Source organism: Wyeomyia smithii, chromosome 2 (assembly GCF_029784165.1).
Source record: "Wyeomyia smithii strain HCP4-BCI-WySm-NY-G18 chromosome 2, ASM2978416v1, whole genome shotgun sequence".
Taxonomy (NCBI): domain Eukaryota; kingdom Metazoa; phylum Arthropoda; class Insecta; order Diptera; family Culicidae; genus Wyeomyia; species Wyeomyia smithii.
In genome coordinates, this window is record NC_073695.1 from 95,419,921 (window position 1) to 95,439,313 (window position 19,393).

The 19,393-nt window shown below is 39.1% G+C and overlaps 1 protein-coding gene across 1 annotated transcript in view; it reads right to left on the reverse strand.

The window, feature by feature from the left end:
• Positions 1-15,748: 15,748 nt before the first annotated feature.
• LOC129724572 (adenosine deaminase 2-like) overlaps positions 15,749-19,393 on the reverse strand; it is a 28,462-nt gene continuing 24,817 nt past the window's right edge. The window contains exon 2 of the mRNA XM_055679565.1: positions 15,749-16,474. Coding sequence (XP_055535540.1) covers positions 16,046-16,474 — 429 coding nt within the window. The 3' untranslated portion in view covers positions 15,749-16,045. The remainder of the gene's footprint in view (positions 16,475-19,393) is intronic.

A 19,393-nucleotide genomic window follows, 5' to 3' on the forward strand; every position in this document is an offset into this window, starting at 1 on the left:
TTTTCGAAATTTTTTTTTGATGCCAAATGATTTAAAAACGCATAAAACGTCGAGAATTGGTGTCATCTGAAACTTTTTTTTTGCAAAAATCGACTCTCTGAGACTTAGTTGTTTTTTTTCAATTGTGGAAGGCGGAGTTCGAAATGTTTAGAATGTATCGTTTGAAATTGATCACTAGTCTCTCGAAACAGTCTGTATAATGATATACACCATAATTACATCATGTTTCATTAGGGTGGTTCATTTATTAGGGTGGTTCATAATATCGTGAAAAATGAGTATAAAATAAAAAAAAGCACCTCGGTTCGTTCGATTGGTGTGACGTCTTCGACAAAGTTGTAGATAATAATTCTGTCTTTCCAAAAAAATTACACTTGAAAAAAATATTTATTCAAAAAATAAAGTTAGAAGAAAAAATAAAAATAACTATTCAAAGAGCTCATATTTTAAAAATCTGTTTTTTTAATAAAACCTACAAACGATTACCAAAACCATTAAAGGCATGTTTTTCTTTTGGAAGGACAAAATATTACCTACAACTTTGCCGAAGACACTATGCCAATCAAACAAACCGTTTCGACTGTAAACATATTTTTAATTTTCAATAGAGCACTCTATGAGGAATTAAAAATATTTTCACAGTCAAAACGGTTTATTTGATTGGCATAGTGTATTTGGCAAAGCTGAAAATAATAACTTTGTTCTTTAAAAAAAATGTACCCTGTGAAAAAAATACACTGGGGCCTTTTTTACGCGGTTGGTTGTACCAACCGCGTATGAAATAACCGCGTAATTTTAAAAAATCCCGTGGAAAAAACTCCATTCAATAATAAGATCCGATTAAAAATAATGGCACGCAAGTAAATATAAACTTAAAAAATGATATAAAAATGGTAACGAAACACACACAATAAGTTTTTAGTGCTTCTAAAATGAAAATTCATTAAAGAACATGACAATATTTTTTTTTATAATAATTTTGCTACATGTTTAAGCTTTCGTTTCTTAAACAGAAGTGAATCGCAACGACCCTGAGTCGTTTCGTTGTACAATTATTAATGTATTTTTGTTTCTTCTTCCCGAATCAACTGAAATTGCCTATTTTTTGATAATAACAGCAAATATATCAAAAATGTGCATAATTCAGATTAATAAAACAGAATATCTTATTGTCATGAACCATACGATTGATTTTTACTTTATTGGATTTATTTATACTAAACTTATTTAATACCGCGTAAAAATAATCTTCCAAATCACGTAAAAATAAGCCGCGTAAATATAATCCGCGTTATTGTAAAAAATCGCGTAAAAAAGTCGCGTATGAAAAAACGCATAAAAATAACCCGCGCAAAAAAAACCCTAGCGTAAATTTAAAAAAAATTATAACTTATTTTCTGATTTCTCCACGACCGGTTTCGTTGTTCAGGTAATCTTTCGTAGTTTCTTTTTTAATTGTTTTTTTTTCAAATGGGCTGTTTTGGACAATTGATTTTTAACTTTCTTTTATTATTTTTTTTTTTTTTTCAAAAAACTATCAATTTGTTTTTAGAGTGTATATATTTATTTTGAAAGAGAAAAATATTTTCTACAACTTTGCCGAGGACGTCACACCGCTCAAACGAACCGTGTTGGCTCTAAAATTATTTGTTATCTTCAATACCTATCCGAAATAGAATTTTTCAATAGCTTTTCAAAAATAAGTTGGGTTTTAAAAAATTAAACCAACAGCACAAAATGGCATCTTTGGCCTACAAAAACGTCTAGGCAAAGTTTCCACCAATGGGCACGTTCACGTTCTGATGATGTAAACTTGACAGAAAATGTATGGTCGAACTGTCAAAACGACGCAAACCTAGAAACAACGAGGTAATTTTGTTGCGTATCTGATTGCGGTCCCTATACTCTCATTATCACTAAATAACATTGATACAGTCTATTGTCCGATTATATAAGCCAGAGCACTGTGTGTTCGATCAAGTGTTGGCAAAGGACATTATTGTGGTAAATAAAACGAATAAATTGTCTGGCACAACATTCGAAAGAACAAGTACGAGTGACTAGAAGACTAGAGAGTAGATTTTTCAAACAAAATAAAAATAAAACATATTCCATCAGCTTCCACTGTTTCATGTACTTTTGGAACACTTGGAATCGAAAACATTTTTCAAATATTCAAATTCCATATACCTCTTGTGAGTGATTTTGCGAATGACATGAAAGCAGCATTAACATTTTCCGCGAGACACAATCTTAATTTTGGTTGAGATAATTTTTTTTTGCACAGAGTAGTTTTTCATTTTGTAAATTGGTTTTGTAATATCTTGCCATTTTACATGGTATTTTTTACAATTCAACATCGCCACCCTAACGACAATGATATAAGAAATATTATATTTTCAGAAATTTTTCTATTGGTATTCACTGAAAAGTGATTTTTTTCATTTTATACTCATTTTTACACAATTTTATGAACCACCTCAATGAAACAAAATGTATTCGATGCTAGTTGTAGTGTATATCATTATGCAGATTATTTCGTGAGACTAGCGATCAATTTCAGTAAATAAGTTCTAAATAATTTAAACTCCGCCTTCCACATTTGAAAATACGACTAAGTCTCAGAGAGTCGATTTAAAAAAAAAAAATTTTTTTTTAAATGACACCAATTCTCGACGTTTCATGCGTTTTTAAGTCATTTGGCATAAAAAAAATTCGAAAACCGAAATTTCACGTTTCTGTTCCGAAACAGAATGGCCATTATGTTTCGGACGGAATTTCAACACGGTATAAATCCGCTTTAAAGTACAATTTTTCCAAATTTTTCATAATCTTCCAACTTCAGCTTCTTGAGAAGATGCGGTTTATGCAAAAAACTCATTTTCGAAAAAAATGGTCTTTAGACCACTCTGTTCCGCAACGCGTCATATGCAGTTGAGAGAAGAAAAAAATAGAACTGCGTTCGTTGAAAACACAATTTGTCTATCTGTTGTTATAAATGTACTTTTTTGGAAGGTTTAACTAAGCGTAATTTCGATCACGTTTTTGATTCATTAAAAACAGACCTGCACCGGTGCATTTTGAAGAGTTTCTTCACTACTAAGCTCCAGTTCGATACATGCGAATGGCGCATCGCAGAACGATTTCTCTAATTCAAGCGGAAATTACGGCATATCGATATATCGATATAGGCAGGATAATAGACTGCAAAAGTCAGGACTAAGAAAAAGCAGTAAGATCGATTTCACTTGCTTCTGTGCGAGAATTGCTCATGTTTAATTGCTGAAACCGCAAAAAACGTCTTTAGATTTGCGGTTATGCTGCAGTGATGGCTTCGAGGTGGTGGTGACCTGCGAATCCGATTAGTACTGACTTGCATGTACCAGGTTAAGAATTTTATCGCAATGAAACAGCTTTGGTACTTTGATTGCTTGAGGCTATGGTCATTAGAAGTTTATGGGAATTAATTTTAAACTGAGTTATATTGAATTCCAATGACAACCTAATTATAAGTAGAATTATACTCAATATTAAGTACATGTGATGGATGGATTAAATTACCAGCAGTAGGAATGAGCATGGATGAAGTGATAAAATCACGTGCTCAGGCTCAGGCTCATGTGCTGAAAAATAATATGCATACAAGTATTGTACATTCATATAAACGGTAGTCGTTCTTGGCATGTGCGCTATATAGGGTTTCAAAATGTCGAGTCGAGTAGTTTTGTGCAAGAACTCTATGCAAGCAGCTGTAGTACGTTTACCATACTTCACCACAAGACACCGCTCACATCTGGTCTGGGTGTGAGCAGTTGGAGGCGGATATCCGGAGAAATCACTTCGTTCACCTTTTGACTCAAGATGTTGAGGTAGGTTCCAACTATTACAGCCATCTGTGGAAATCAGAAAGGAAGGAAGATTGGTATTACTTTGCTGTTGTCTTTGGCACAGATAGAAAATTCTTCTTTTCCTTTACCCTTCCTTGGCTGCCGTGATATTTACAATGTTCATTTTCAGGTATCTTGAAAAGTTTTCTTTCGTTCACTGCCACCATTGTTAGGTGAGGATAATCACATGTTACTCTTGGCGTGATATGAATCTTGCTGAAGGCAGACGAAAACTCATCCATTTCATCACCGTAGTAATTAATTCGCTCATAATTTATTCAATACAATGTTAAATGACCCCGAATTACCAGTAGATACTTTTTTTGCATTTATTTCCCGTTCAGCTGTAGAATATACCTACTATCCGGCAATTTTTCAGAAGGCAAAGGGAGAGAAAGAGTGACAAATGTACGTTCTGTCTATTTCCGGTTCGCTACTTTAGTATCCTTTTCGCAATTGACCAAAGTCAATGAATGTTCCACACATTCCCTCAGTTAGCCAGCAGCATAGATGCAAAAAGAAAACCTAAGTTCGACCCATCCTCACTGTCCACTACACACAGCCTGGTAGCTACATGATAGGGGTAGATGTGTAGAAAATTGAATACTTCCGTTAGGTGACGATAATCCCCAGTGTCCAGTCTGCAACCGTGAAAGGGCTAATTTTTTTCCTGCTCTCTCCATAAAAAAGGCAATCTATTTGGAATTCTAGAGGATAACGTTCGGGAAATCAATCTAGTTTTACATCATCCAGCTTCCTTTTTTCTGTTTAGTGATGGACTGTGGGCATGAATTGCTTGTTTATGGTCAATCGTGAGGAGAAAACGAATTAATATAATGTTTGACGGATCTTGGTGGGTTTTCGAAGAATCTCTATTTACAACATTACTTCAAACTGTGCTCTAATTCTACAATCAATTTTCTTTTTATCCTTCTTTGAATTGTCGTCTCGTAAAAGCAGTTTTATAAAAAAAAGATGTAAAATGACATATTTAGTATGAATAAGAGTATCACTTTTCTACCGGATCAGAGAAAGATGGTGCCAAAATCCAAGTTTATATGACACAATCAATAGACTGTTTCTACTGCCGCGAGCAGGCTTTATACAGGAAACCTGCCTTTCTTAGAAGTCCGTTTCATCGAGCAAGCCGATATTTTGTGATGTTTTTCGATCGGAAGGCGTATCGTTTCTTTGTGGGTGTTTTTCGCCGACTTGGCCTATGCTTTTGTAGTTTGCGAAATAATTGGTTTTGGTGGTACGTGTATCGCTGCTGGCTATTTTTTTACTTTAATGTCGTTTTCGTTTTCGCGGTGTACTACACTCAAATGACACTCAAATGACACTTTTGACACCGAAAATATTTTATTTGATTTTTCGTGTTACCCTTTTTCTGTCTCTCCCTACACTTTTTCTGTCACTAATGACACCCGAAAAAAGCAGAGTGTGCTGTAGGAAGTTACCAACACATTCACACGTATGTGTCAAAAATGGGGATGCATTTATCGTTTATATGAAAATTCCAAAATATACTTATGAAATTTATAAGCTTGATATGTAATGCATGAGTGTCTAATTAAATCATAATTATTCATGTTCATAAGTTGTAACTTATGAAATTCTTAAGTGTTTTTCTCTCAGTGTAATAGTGTCTTACAACCCGTTTTTGGATAGTTTTCCCATACAACCTGAGGTTTTGAGCTACTATGTTTTGAATAAAGTGTATTCTAAAATGCATATACCTACGCCCTATAATTACTTTTGAGTCTAAAAAATTTTCTATCCGCGGAAAATACTGACTTTCCAATACTTTATTCAAATTAAAAAAGTTTTGCATTTACAAGATGCGAATTTACATTCCGAATTCACACTACCTGATGCATTTACAATTTTCTCACTCATCTGCATCAGAGCACGGTTATTGGGTTAACAATATTTTCACCTTCTTTGTCGATGCCGCAATACACTCGAATTCGTTTTATTACCCATTCGGTGTAATCATTATTACTATCATCATCATTATTTACAGGAAGAAAAATAAATCACTACATCAGGATGTTGCTTTCTGTCGTACTTTTGTCGGAAGCTCTGCTCTCGTGATTGCGGTTACTAGCGAAATAGTAAACATCGTTATTGCACAGTCTGGATGCATGATTATTGTGGAAAAAAATAAAAGCCCTTACATCCATCTCCAAGTGAGAACAAAGTGAGGCACTACCTTTGCTAGCTTATTATACTAATTATTATTTATGTGACATGTATGAAGGCAATCTTTGGTAACCCGATTATTCTGCTTCCCATAATTATTCATCATTAATTAAATGATGACACGTGTCGTCGGTTAATGAGGATTGTGGGTTTCCGGGCGTAAATATATTGGATCATTTCCAGCCACGTGATAGCAATCAAACGATAGCGATATTGTAATGGTTAGTAAATCTGCTTCGTTCTTTGATGAGTTGATTGTAGAGGGCAGAATTACGAAGCGGTATTCAAAAACTGGTTACCCATAAACCAACAGCTTTTATTTGTATGATCAAACATTCATACTGAGAGGCTCTCTTTCAATTACTCTGTTCATTCAATGACAAATACGATTGTGGAGTAATATGCTGACGAAAAATTAATATGCTGTTGACATTGGTGGTTCATCGTTCAGGCCAAACGTTGCTTATCAGCACACGATTACTCCGGCTGACATTGAATGACAAGTAAAAAATCCATTATTCTTTCGGCAGGCGAGAGAGTCTGCAGTCGAGGCACAAAAGCACCCTTAGAGACGACACCCACTTGCATAAATTGACTGTCTACTCAAATACTTATCTCCCTAGTCGCTAAATGGAAGACTGTCACGAAGAATTTGCGAAGGAAAAAAATCTGACTTGTAGCGAGCGGCCAAATGTGAAGATCCGTTCGTCAATCTTCAAAAGACACGTCAATCCGTTAACTGGACGGCCTCAGACTCAACGCATTAGAGGAAGTCCGCAATTTCGAGTTTACTGGAAGATAACGGTAGTGGAAAAAGGAGAGGCATGTAGAAACTATTTAAATAAAATTAGTTTTTTCTTGTTTTACTATTACTATTAAATCACCTACGAGAAATGTTCAAGTATGTCACTAAAAAGCCGATATTGCTAAACGAAAATGTTAAAAGGAATATTTTGCAAAACTGTTTGAGGATACTTCAAGCACTAAAATATGGAAAAATTTATACAAAATATTGGGCAGGAAAAATGAACCGCAATATTGTACTTGAGAAGAGTGGAAATAAAACGCCAAATTACTTAGAAGTGTGTGAAATTTTCAATGAATACTTTTCTAGTGTTGGTGAAAAACTAGCTAAAAGTATTCCTAGAAACAACTTCAATCCTTTGAGCACTGTAACACCCATTGGTCAAACCATGTTTCTAAAACCTACAAATGAAATAGAGGTTACTTCTCTTATAAAGGAGCTTAATGCTAAAAAAGTTGTGGGCCCGATAATCTTCCAGCAACTATCATACAAAGAAAGTTTCATGTATTGTCAAAAATTTTCACAGAGATTGTCAATAAAATGCTGAGGGATGGGGAATATCCCGACTGTCTGATAGTAGCAAGAGTCGTTACAGTATTTAAATCCAGCGATGCGTCTGACCCATGTAACTACCGACCTATTTTCACATTGTCAGTACTAAACAAAATATTTGAAAGATTATTAGTTAACAGGTTAGTGGTAGGCAGCCGGCTGTTCCTGTTCGTGATGTCTTGGCGAGCCGTGACCTATCCTACATGTCCCCTATATACGTTTTCCTGAAATCCATCCACGCCCCAGTTTAGTCCTATCCCCTTCCGCCTACATCCAACCAAACGACAAGAACACGTTAAGACCCCGGATCCGGAAACAGCAATCAGACCCGCACGATACTCTCAAGGCCCGATGGAAACAACCCAATATGCCAGTCCGTAATATCTTGGCCCAGCAGCGGAACAAATTTAATATGCTGCTTACCTATGGCAATGAAAACCATCAAACAGCAAACCTGTGCTTTTAATGCAAAATATTCTAGCTTTAAGTTAGATTTAGTTTCAGCTCGTAGTCGGCAGCGAGGATAAAAAATTTGCTTTTAGTTATTAAGATACTTTAGAAAGTAAGCTACCAGATATAATTGGCGCCGTTAAACATTGAATTGTATTTGTGCCGTGTCAAATAAACTATAGATGAAGAAAAAAAAACAGGTTAGTGAACTTTTTAAATAAATTCAATGTCCTGTATAAGTTCCAATATGGATTCAGAAAAGGATGTGGGACTTCTACTGCAACAACTGAACAGTTACAGTTTATTGTATATTCGAAAAAAACTAATTTTAAAGACAAGTCTAATAAGAAATGTTATATATCCAAAAAAAAAGAGTTAGAGGAAAGTGTCTTTGACAAAGTTTTTTGTAAGAGCTTTATCTATAACTTTGCTCAAGACACCATTTCTCTAAAATCTAAGACTAAAAAGTTAGATTTTGCAGCGCCACTAGCGGTTGAGTTTCGAACTAAAGCTTTTTGTCATGATTTGAGCCTTTTCATACACTAAACATCTTCGGAAGATGGTATGTCAATAAAACCATTATTTGGAGAGCAAATGAATTAAGTTCACGTTTTTGAGCTCTCGTACCACTGTGCGGTGGTATCCTTCGCTTCGTGGCTGCGTGCCACTAAGGGTACACCCAGAGCGCGTTGTCAACGGTAGTGGAGTTCGGCCTCCCGAAGCACCACCCCGCCAACACGTGGATGCTAAGAGTCGCGAGTGGTCTGTCAGGGGAAAGACTACCACAGCCAGTGAGAATCGCCCGGACTCACGTCCCGGAAAAAATAGTAATCAGTTCTGATCAGCAGCTCACCGCCTTCCCATCGAAGCCGGTGAATACGCCGAGTAATCCACCCGTTGAGACCTCTACACCAACGGGACCTCGTGTCGCCACCACCGCAATCGCGGCGAATGAGCCGTAGCAAACCACCTTCGACCAAACATGAGGACGCCCGGAAAGGAAATAGTAGGGCATGAACAAGTTGTAAAAAAAGGAAGGAAAGAGATTTTGCACAGATAGAAAGATTCACGTAACAGGGAAAAACAATACATATAGTGATGATGATCTTGGTCGTCTGGCGCATAAGCTAGAATGTATAGGCCCTACCAGGTTCCTCCTTACAAATGATAAAAAAAAATTAGGCTCGTGAATCAATTCGACCTGAAATAAATAATTAACCCTCTAGTGCCCAAGTTAATTTCTTTACGGGCTTTGGTAAAATCACTATGAATCATTATGAACACTTTTTAAGTATTTATTGAAGCTTTTTGAAGGTTTGACTGAAGCCCGGAGGCCGGCATTGGCCACTAAAGGGTTAAATAATAAATCGAAATAACTGCAGTTTGCGTGATGGACTGTAACTCGTGGTCGCGATACTTACTCATTTTACTTTGTTGGCTAACGGACCGTTCACCGGTCTAGGGCCGAAGGAATTAGAGATGTCTAGTTTCTTCTGTCTTGGGCAGCCGTTCTCCAGTCTCCTCGTACACCAGCAGATCGTGCATCTTCTTCCACCGCACAAATCCACCGAGTGCGAGGCCTACCATAGAGTCGACGGCCTCTTCCTGGTCCTCTACTGAAGATAGTTTTGGCGGCTCTCTCGTCAGACATTCTGGCTACTTGTCGAGCCCACTGAAGCCTGCCCTGCTGTATTACCCTAACTATAACAGTATGTTTGTATACCTGGTACAATTCATGCGTCTGCGTCACACTTCATCCTCCAGTTTACCGCCTAGTATCGATCGCAGAACTTCACGCTCAAAAACTCCGAGCATTCGTCGATCAGCTTTCTTCAGCGTCCATGCTTCATGTCCGAAAGGGCCACCGGGAGTATCAGCGTCCCATACATCACTAGTTTTGAGCAAGTGTGCAAACTACGGAGCCTTAGCTGGTTATGTAGTCCGTAGAAGGCCCTGCAGCTGCAACTCGTCGTTTAACTTCACGGCTCATATCGTTGTCACATGTCACAAGCGTACCAAGATAAACCAATTCATCAACCACTTCTAATCGTTCCCCATCTATCTCCACCTCAGCACGAACACCACGAGAACTCCCACACTCCCTGCCAGCTACCATGTATTTTGTTTTGGTAGAGTTAATGACCAATCCCAATCTCGCTGCTTCCCTATAAAGGCCCCCCTCCACGGCCCTACGGTCGATACCGATGATATCAATGTCGTCCGCAAAACCAAGGATCATGTGAGATTTCGTGCTGATCGTACCGTTTCTTTACACGTTTGCTCTTCGTAATGCTCCTTCAAGGGCGATGTTGAACAGTAAATTAGAGAGCGCATCCCCCTGCTTTAGTCCATCTAACGTTACGAACGCTGCTGATGTCTCACCAGCTATCCGCACCATTATTTCGATCCCTCCAGCATCATATGAATCAGCCTAATTAGTTTCGTCGGGAAACCGTGTTCCAGCATTATCTGCCGCAGCTCGTTTCTTTTCACTGAATCGTATGCCGCCTTGAAATCAACAAACAGATGGTGAGACTGTAAGTTGTACTTCCGGAACTTATCGAGAATCTAACGCAGGGTCGTGAAACGCCCCTGTCGAAAACCAGCCTGGTATTCGCCAACAAAGATGACAACAACAACAAAGATGACCCTTCTTATAGATAGAGCATATGAGGCCTTCCAACCAGTCGTTCGGCATTTGTTCATCCGCCAAGTTCCTTAGTATTATCTGGTGGATCGGAAGGTTCAGCCACTCGCTTCACGCTTTCTGAAGTTCGGCCGGGATACCGTCCTTTCCAGCGGCCTTGCCGTTTTTCAGCTCACTAACCGCCTATTTCACCTCCTCCTGTGTTGGTGGCTCCACAGCTTGTTCGTCACTCATAATCGTCATCCTGTTCCTGTTCTGCTCATCCGGCTGCTCACCGTTCAATAGCGCCTGAAAATGCTCCTTCCACCTGGCTGCAACCGTCGGTTTATCAGTAAGCAGGTTGCCGTCCTTGTCATTACACATGACCAGCACAGGGAATTCCTGCTTCTGACTCTGTTGACTGTTTTATAGAATCTCCGCACGCCGTTTCTAACATAGCTGTTCTCTGCGCTGGCGAGCACCTGCTACTCATACTCGCGTTTTTTCCGACGGTGGACTCTATTTTCGGCAGCTCTTGCCTCCCTGTATCTCTCTCTGCTCTGACGCGTAACCGCAGTGAGCATGTGGCTCCTGGCACGGTTCTTCTCATCTGTCGCTTTCTGGCACTCGGCATCAAACCAGCCGTAACTCTGTCTTCCACGCCTCGTACCTACTATCTCTTACAGTCGTTTCGATGGCACCGTGGATACTGCTACACAGCTCATTTATGTCATCCTCTCGTTCCTCCCGCTGTTTTGTGATCCGTTGATCCAGCTCTTTGGCGTATTCTGCTACCACGCCATCAGCTTCCAACCGCTGAATGTTGAAACTTAGCGTCCTGTCTATGCGAGATTTCAGCACGTTCGACAACCGTGTGCGGATCTTACAAACAACGAGATAATAGTCAGAGTCAATGTTTGGTCCCCGAAAAGACCTAACATCAGTAACATCCGAAAAGTGCCGACCGTCAATCAGTACGTGATCGATCTGGGAATTGGCTTCTCCATTTGGACGCCTCCAGGTATTTTTACAAATATTTAAGCGTGGAAAACAGGAGCTACATATGGCCATTCCTCTGGTCGCGACAAAGTTTATCAGCCTCAAGCCGTTTTCATTGGTTGATGGGTTGAGTTTATGCCTTCCAATGACCGGACGGAAGAATTCCTCCCCCCTAACCATTAAGTTTGCATCTCCGATGACGACTTTTACGTCGCGGGCACTCGCCATAGATTCACCCAAGCTTGTCGTAGAACTCATCTTTGACTTCATCGGATTTGTAGTTTGTCGGTGCGTAGGTGTTGATTAAACTGTAGTTGAAGAATTTGCCCTTAATTCTTAATCCTACAAAACCGACGCCCCGTCCCTGCCACTGTAGTTCTCGAGCAAGCAAGCCAGCTCACGTCGGTTCATTGAGAGATCGGACGTTCCAAGTACCCGATTTTCAATCTTTTACCGCTACCTTTTTCCGTGTTCGTAGCCTAGTGCTGTGCCGATTGTTCAGTTCCGTATTTTTAATTTCGTTGTTAGTGGTTGAAAGAAAGGTTTCGGTATGCTACCTTACCAGGGTCGTGATACTTACACCCTGCTGATGGGGCTACCATCTTGGGTGTAGCTGGCGGGATACAGCATTCCATAATTCAGCCGCCCGCTCCGGGTCAGACGCTGTTGTACGCCGCCCCTACGACCCCCTTCCAAGGCAGCATACGACCATAGTTTCCACCGGGGGTTGGTTACCCGATCTCCACTCAGGTTACTCATATCCTGGTTGGCACCTCGCACAGTGGGGAATCGCTGGCCATCAACCAAAAAAAAATTTTTTTCGTAAGCTGCTTCATGATATTTTTCCTTTATTGCTATAACATTCAAGTGTTTAAATCCAAAATTTGGGCGCAATATCATAAAATCTGAATTTTTTATGACTTTTCAAAGCTTGGCGAACTGACGGTTTTTGTCTTTTTCTTAAAAAAAAGTACATTACTTTGAAACGCTCTGTAGCTTCAATGATAGCTTGGATTTTTTTGACGTCAAAGGAAAAGTTGTTGTAAATATTGTGCAAAACAAACTCTTTTCATTAGATATTGTAAAATTTGGTCATAGTAGGCCTGACACTAGAAAAAATAAAAAAAAACGTGATTTTTTTGTAGAAAAGTAGCTTAAAAGTTCAGTTGCTGCAGTTTGCCACGGTTTTGACTACATTCAAAATTTAGGTAAAAACGTAAGCTTTCAAATGCATACTGTCCGCTGCTGCGCAAAACTGCGCAAATCGTCACTTTAGTGAAAAAAGCGATAACGGATTTTTTTAGTTTTTATTTTTGAAGTTGAAATTTCATCCAGGATTAATTTTAATCATAACCATGATACCCCATTAATGAAAATTTATGATAGCGTACTCAATCCGTAAGGATAAAACATAAGTTTGGGCAAAAATCAAAAAATTTATCAATGAAAAGTTATAAAATAAGTGTTAAACAAGAAAACAGTAAACAAATCTGAAATTTTAATTATCTCAAACTTTATCACTTTCTGCAAGTTTAAAACAATACTAAAAACATTCAGCCCTTTTCAATTTATGATCATGAAATTCGTTAAACTGATTGGAGTGTCAAATACTAGCAGCAAATTCATACCATCAAACTCCGGCCAACAATAGCCCGTTTGAAGATTGCTTTTGCTTCGCATTCGTTTGCATACAAAAGTAAAACACACATTTTGCTTTATGAGAAAAAACAAAGATCGGTCGTCACCCTCCGCATGTTTTCGTATTCATTTAGAACGTTGTGTCATTCCAGTGTCTTAGTTTTCAAATTCATAAATTTATTATGAAGCCTTCAACTTCAGCGGCACCACCTAATTTAATGTCTAGTAATTCATGGTGTTATACATGTATTTAAATGTCCTCTTTCAACCATAGAAACCGGATTAGGAAGATAACATATATATGAAACAATGAAACATCGAAAATTACTAGAAGAAATGAAAATTACAGCGAAAGACATTTTTCCTGCTGATAAGTATAATGAACTTCAAATTTTCTGGAAACAATTCAACACAAGATTTAAGCGATCACAGCGGAAGATGATGATGATGATGATGACTTTTTCAATTTGTAATTAGTTTGTATTACTTATGTTGTTTTAGTTTATTTTAAAAAATATATATATTCAGGCCAAATTCGTTTAGTTCGAGAGGTCGTCCATAGATTACGTTTTTTTTTTCAATGGGAAGGACGCCCGGTGGCACTACTTGTGGTCAAAGATAATGTAATTCTATAAAAAAGGAAAAAAGGCCAAAAAAATATTAAAATTGGCTTTCGTACTTTGTGGACGGCCCCAAACAAAAAATGGATGCCAAATTCGTGTTCAGCGCCCCAAACTTATGTATATACCAAGTTTTTGTCGCATTTATCGACACTTTTTTTGCTTGGCCAGCCTTTGTATGGAGTCGCCCCACTGTACCTCGTGGAGGTTGGGAGTTGGTGAATGACCACATTAGGGTCTCAAGTTTTACGTGTCCAACCATTTGCCAACCGAGAGTTAATGACATATCATTTAATTTTAACAGTATTCTTGCTGGTTGGATAATCAGACAACCCCAAAGATGTTTGATTTGCAGTGCCATCTCTATATCAGTTCAAACACTTGTCAGCCCATGTTGAACAAAATCAGTGATTTTATAGCCACTTGGTGCAGTGATTTCGTTTTTCTAGGTAGGTAATCTAGATAGAAATACAGTTTTTTTAGCTACATTGCTCCTAAACGCATTAAGTAGACAGTAACAAAAACCGCCAACAAAAAAACAATATTTTGTAACGGCAGCTACTACAACTACTACTACAAAGTACCGAAACATTCGACCAGCGTCGGTTCGAGTAAATGCGAGCACGAATTAGTTGCAACGGGGGATAAACATAAATAGCACAACGCTTCACGCTGTCCATATAGAGCACTCCCGTAAGTCGAAATATGATGAATTGTTATATTTTGTTTCGACTGTGTGAGTAAGTATAGGAACTCACGTATGAACGGTTCGTTTCATCTGCGTCTACCGCATATACTGGTAGGCAGGCAGGCAAGAAGCGGAAATATTACTTCGTTCCGAATTTCGGGCACGTTCCGGCTATTTTGAACTGGTTTCTTTATGATAGAACGTTTTACCGCCTGCTGCCATAGTCTTCTTGGTGTGTAAGCTTTTTAATGGAGAAACATGGTGCTCGGAAACGCTCGCTTACCGCCGGTTTGTGGTTTTCCTTGGACGGACGGGCACGGCAGAACGAGTCGTGATGTGAAATGGATTAGAATTTATATTCCGTTTATCAAGGCTCAACTTGTTGAGTGCGAGGAGCTGTTTGTGGCAAACTATTCAATAATGAGGCAAAAAGATGGTGTTTGTTGAAAATCAAAAGTTACGATTGAGTGAATAGTCAATTGACAGAATTTACTGCTAATTTTATGTTGTGATAGGACTAGATTATTTTACATACATTTTGATAACAATCGAAAAACGAAACTTCGGGGGGAGGAGATTGTGTCGATGCACATCAATATCACATTCAATTTACGTGGCTTTTACTTCGTTACATTGTTACCGACACAAACCACAAATTTATAAAGACTAACTTAGACAAATTTGACAGTTCGGTAATTTTAACAATATTTGCTGAATTCCAATTTCAAATTATTTTTCCTCGCTGGGAAACAATCTTTTACACACAGTCTATGATAATTGCAACCCAAATATTCACAGCGTATAAAAATTTTAGATGCATCATTAATCACGAGAAGTTATTTTATATGGATTCCTGACGGTTTTACATCACACTAAATCGCAAGCAAAGTAAAGTGGTGAATTCTCAGAGGTAAATTAACCCATTTATAATTTTAACCAGTCTTCGCATCTCTTCAACTACTCAAATTTCGAGGCAAATACTTTGTAGTTTTTGTACTAACTTATGAAAAAAGTTCTTTAACCCCTCAAGAATTTGTTTTCATTATCATTGTTTGAACAACAATTTGTGCTCAAAAATTTAAAAAAACGGTATAATAAAACTTCTGCCGAAATAAACCGTTACCCTACTTAAGTAATAGCTTATAAAACCTAATGAGATTTTTTTAATATCTTAAGGCGAAGCTGTTTGATGATACTATTTTTTTCGTGAAATAATGAAGGAATCTTGCATGTGGAAAATGGTTTGTTCATGATACAACACCCTTTGTAGATAAGCTGATAAACTGCTTTATATTTTGATCTGTTCTAAATATAAAGTCGAACTTAGTAACAAAAAATGGAAACAATGAACCATCCATTCCCATGATTTATTGCTCTTGTGATAAGATTCGTAACTTTCCGTTGATAACAGTTAAGTAATTTAACGCTGCTTGTTGGAATTTATTCAATGGATGATTGTTCTTTTATCGCAGATGCCACTAGCACTACCGATTGTTTGTGGCAGCGATAAGTGATCAATGCCATAAATACTGACTCCACTGTTGTTGACAATTTGTTGCAACCTTCCAATAGCTATTACGCAACCAGTTTAACAGTCTGATCAATAAAGTTATTCCAGGAGATGTTCCATTTGTGCTTGGCTTCCACTTTTTCCGCTTTCGACATTGCGCTGTATTCAATGGAATTCAGAGCCAGCTTCTTCAGCAAGCGAAGATCCTGCCGGGCAGAGGCCAATGCCAGGAATGCTACATAGAAGTCATGGGATAGCGGAGAAGCACACCAGAAGGCAGGATCGTCCGAGGAAACCACCACCGGGTAATTGTCGGAGAAGTAGAACGTACCCGGATGGTTCCGCAACTCATCGACCAGTTTCAACACTTGGTTGGATAACGGATTAAGTTCGATGCAAATTTTGCGTCTTTTTATTTCCTCCAGCACGCGGGGATGTTTGATGGCTGCAAATCCATGGCCGATTCGTTTTGTTCCGAGCAAAATGGCGTCTATCTGTGGGTGAGCAAAGGAAAAATATTATATGATAGTTCTTCGGTATTGACAGTTAAACGAGTCAATGAGTGAAAGTGCTTTACGAACAGCAATAAAAGATTACGTGGAATTACTTTGCTCTTATCGATGCTACACTGCTTATCTGCGGAGTGGGAACCAGTTGATGTTTACCAGTATATCTACACACGATAAGGAGTATGCACTTTGGGTCAGTGTCGGTGGCTTGGGCTTTTTTTTTTCTTCATCTATAGTTTATTTGACACGGCACAAATACAATTCAATGTTTAACGGCGCCAATTATATCTGGTAGCTTACTTTCTAAAGTATCTTAATAACTAAAAGCAAATTTTTTATCCTCGCTGCCGACTACGAGCTGAAACTAAATCTAACTTAAAGCTAGAATATTTTGCATTAAAAGCACAGGTTTGCTGTTTGATGGTTTTCATTGCCATAGGTAAGCAGCATATTAAATTTGTTCCGCTGCTGGGCCAAGATATTACGGACTGGCATATTGGGTTGTTTCCATCGGGCCTTGAGAGTATCGTGCGGGTCTGATTGCTGTTTCCGGATCCGGGGTCTTAACGTGTTCTTGTCGTTTGGTTGGATGCAGGCGGAAGGGGATAGGACTAAACTGGGGCGTGGATGGATTTCAGGAAAACGTATATAAAGGACATGTAGGATAGGTCACGGCTCGCCAAGACATCACGAACAGGAACAGCCGGCTGCCTACCTTCGGCCTGCAGGGAAGCTGTTAATCTAGACCTGGCGTCACGGTGTACAGGGCATGACCAAACAACGTGCTCTATGTCGTGATAACCTTCACCACAGGCACAGATACCACTCTCCCCGAGCCCAACACATAAGCCGGGACATCACGCAAATGAAATCCCGACCTACATCCAACCCCTTGAACCACGGGTTCGTCGATACCTTGGGGATTATGGAACGTAACCACCTTCCCAGTTCCCCCTTGGTCCAAGAATTTTGCCAACTGATGATCGTATTCTGACGTACAAATGCAAAAAATTCATTAAAGGCAATTGGTCTTTCATAAATATCACCGTTTGTTGCGCCCACCTTAGCCAAAGAGTCCGCTTTCTCATTGCCCGGTATCGAGCAGTGAGAAGGGACCCACGCTAAGGTAATCTGAGTAGATTTTTCGGAAAAGCACTCAGATGTTCCCGTATTTTCCCCAGGAAATACGGAGAGTGCTTAACATCTTTCATCGATCGGAGAGCCTCAATGGAACTGAGACTGTCCGTAAAGATGAAATAATGGTCTGTGGGCATTTTTTCGATAATCCCTAGGGTGTACTGAATTGCAGCTAATTCTGCGACGTAAACAGAAGCAGGATTATCGAGCTCATGGGAGACGGTTAAATTGTTATTGAAGATACCGAAGCCAGTGGACCCATCAAGAAGTGATCCGTCAGTGTAGTACATATTGTCGCAGTTGATGTTTCGATATTTATTGGAAAAAATTTTAGGGATCTGCTGCACGCGTAAATGATCCGGGATTCCACGAGTTTCTTCTATCATGGATGTATCGAAAAACACAGTAGAATCAAAAGTATTTGATAAGTCGACACGATTTGGAATATTCGAAGAAGGGTTAATATTTTGGGACATGTGATTGAAATACAATGTCATAAAACGGGTTTGAGAATTAAGTTCGATTAACCTTTCAATATTTTCAATCACGGGACGGTTCAAGACCTCAAATTTGATAAGAATATGAGAAGACAGGCTCCAGAAGCGGTTTTTCAATGGTAGTACTCCAGCTAAGATCTCCAAACTCATCGTATGGGTCGATTGCATGCAACCCAAGGCGATACGCAAACAACGATATTGTATTCGCTCCAGTTTGATCAAATGTGTGTTTGCTGCGGAGCGGAAGCAGAAACACCCGTACTCAATAACAGACAGTATCGTTGTTTGGTAAAGCCTTATAAGGTCTCCTGGGTGGGCTCCCCACCATTGTCCGGTTATTGTACGAAGAAAATTCACTCTTTGTTGACATTTTTTCATCAGATACCTCACGTGACAACCCCAGGTGCATTCAGAGTCGAACCAGACACCAAGATATTTGTGTACCAAAACCTGAGAAATCGTTTTACCCATTAGTTATGTTTGAAGCTGAGCAGGTTCATGCTCCCTAGAAAAAACTACTATCTCAGTCTTCTCCGGAGAGAATTTGATACCTAGCTGTAAAGCCCAAGCATACAAATTGTCCAAGGTATCTTGCAATGGTCCTTGCAAATCGGCAGCTTTGGCTCCTGTAACAGAGATTACACTGTCGTCTGCAAGTTGTCTTATCGTGCATGAATTTGCCAGACATTCGTCGATGTCATTTACATAAAAGTTGTAAAGAAGGGGGCTTAAACATGAGCCTTGGGGAAGACCCATGTAGCAAATGCGGAAAGTTGCCAAATCGCCGTGCGTAAAATGCATTTGCTTTTCGGACAGCAAATTGTGCAAAAAATTGTTCAAAATTGGAGAAAATCCTTGTCGGTGAAGTTTACCCGAAAGAATGTCAATAGAAACGGAATCAAAAGCCCCCTTAATGTCCAAGAACGCAGACGCCATTTGTTCTTTGCGAGCATACGCCAGCTGAATATCTGTTGAAAGCAACGCAAGACAATCATTCGTCCCTTTGGCACGGCGGAAGCCAAATTGAGTATCTGATAGTAGACCATTTGATTCGACCCAATGGTCTAAACGACGGAGTATCATTTTTCCATCAATTTCCGGATACAGGATAGCATTGCAATCGGCCTATAAGAGTTGTGATCAGAAGCTGGTTTCCCTGGTTTTTGGATGGCGATCACCTTCACTTGCCTCCAATCCTGCGGTACAATGTTTTGCTCCAGGAATTTATTGAACAAGTTCAACAAGCGCCTCTTGGCATTGCCGGGTAGAT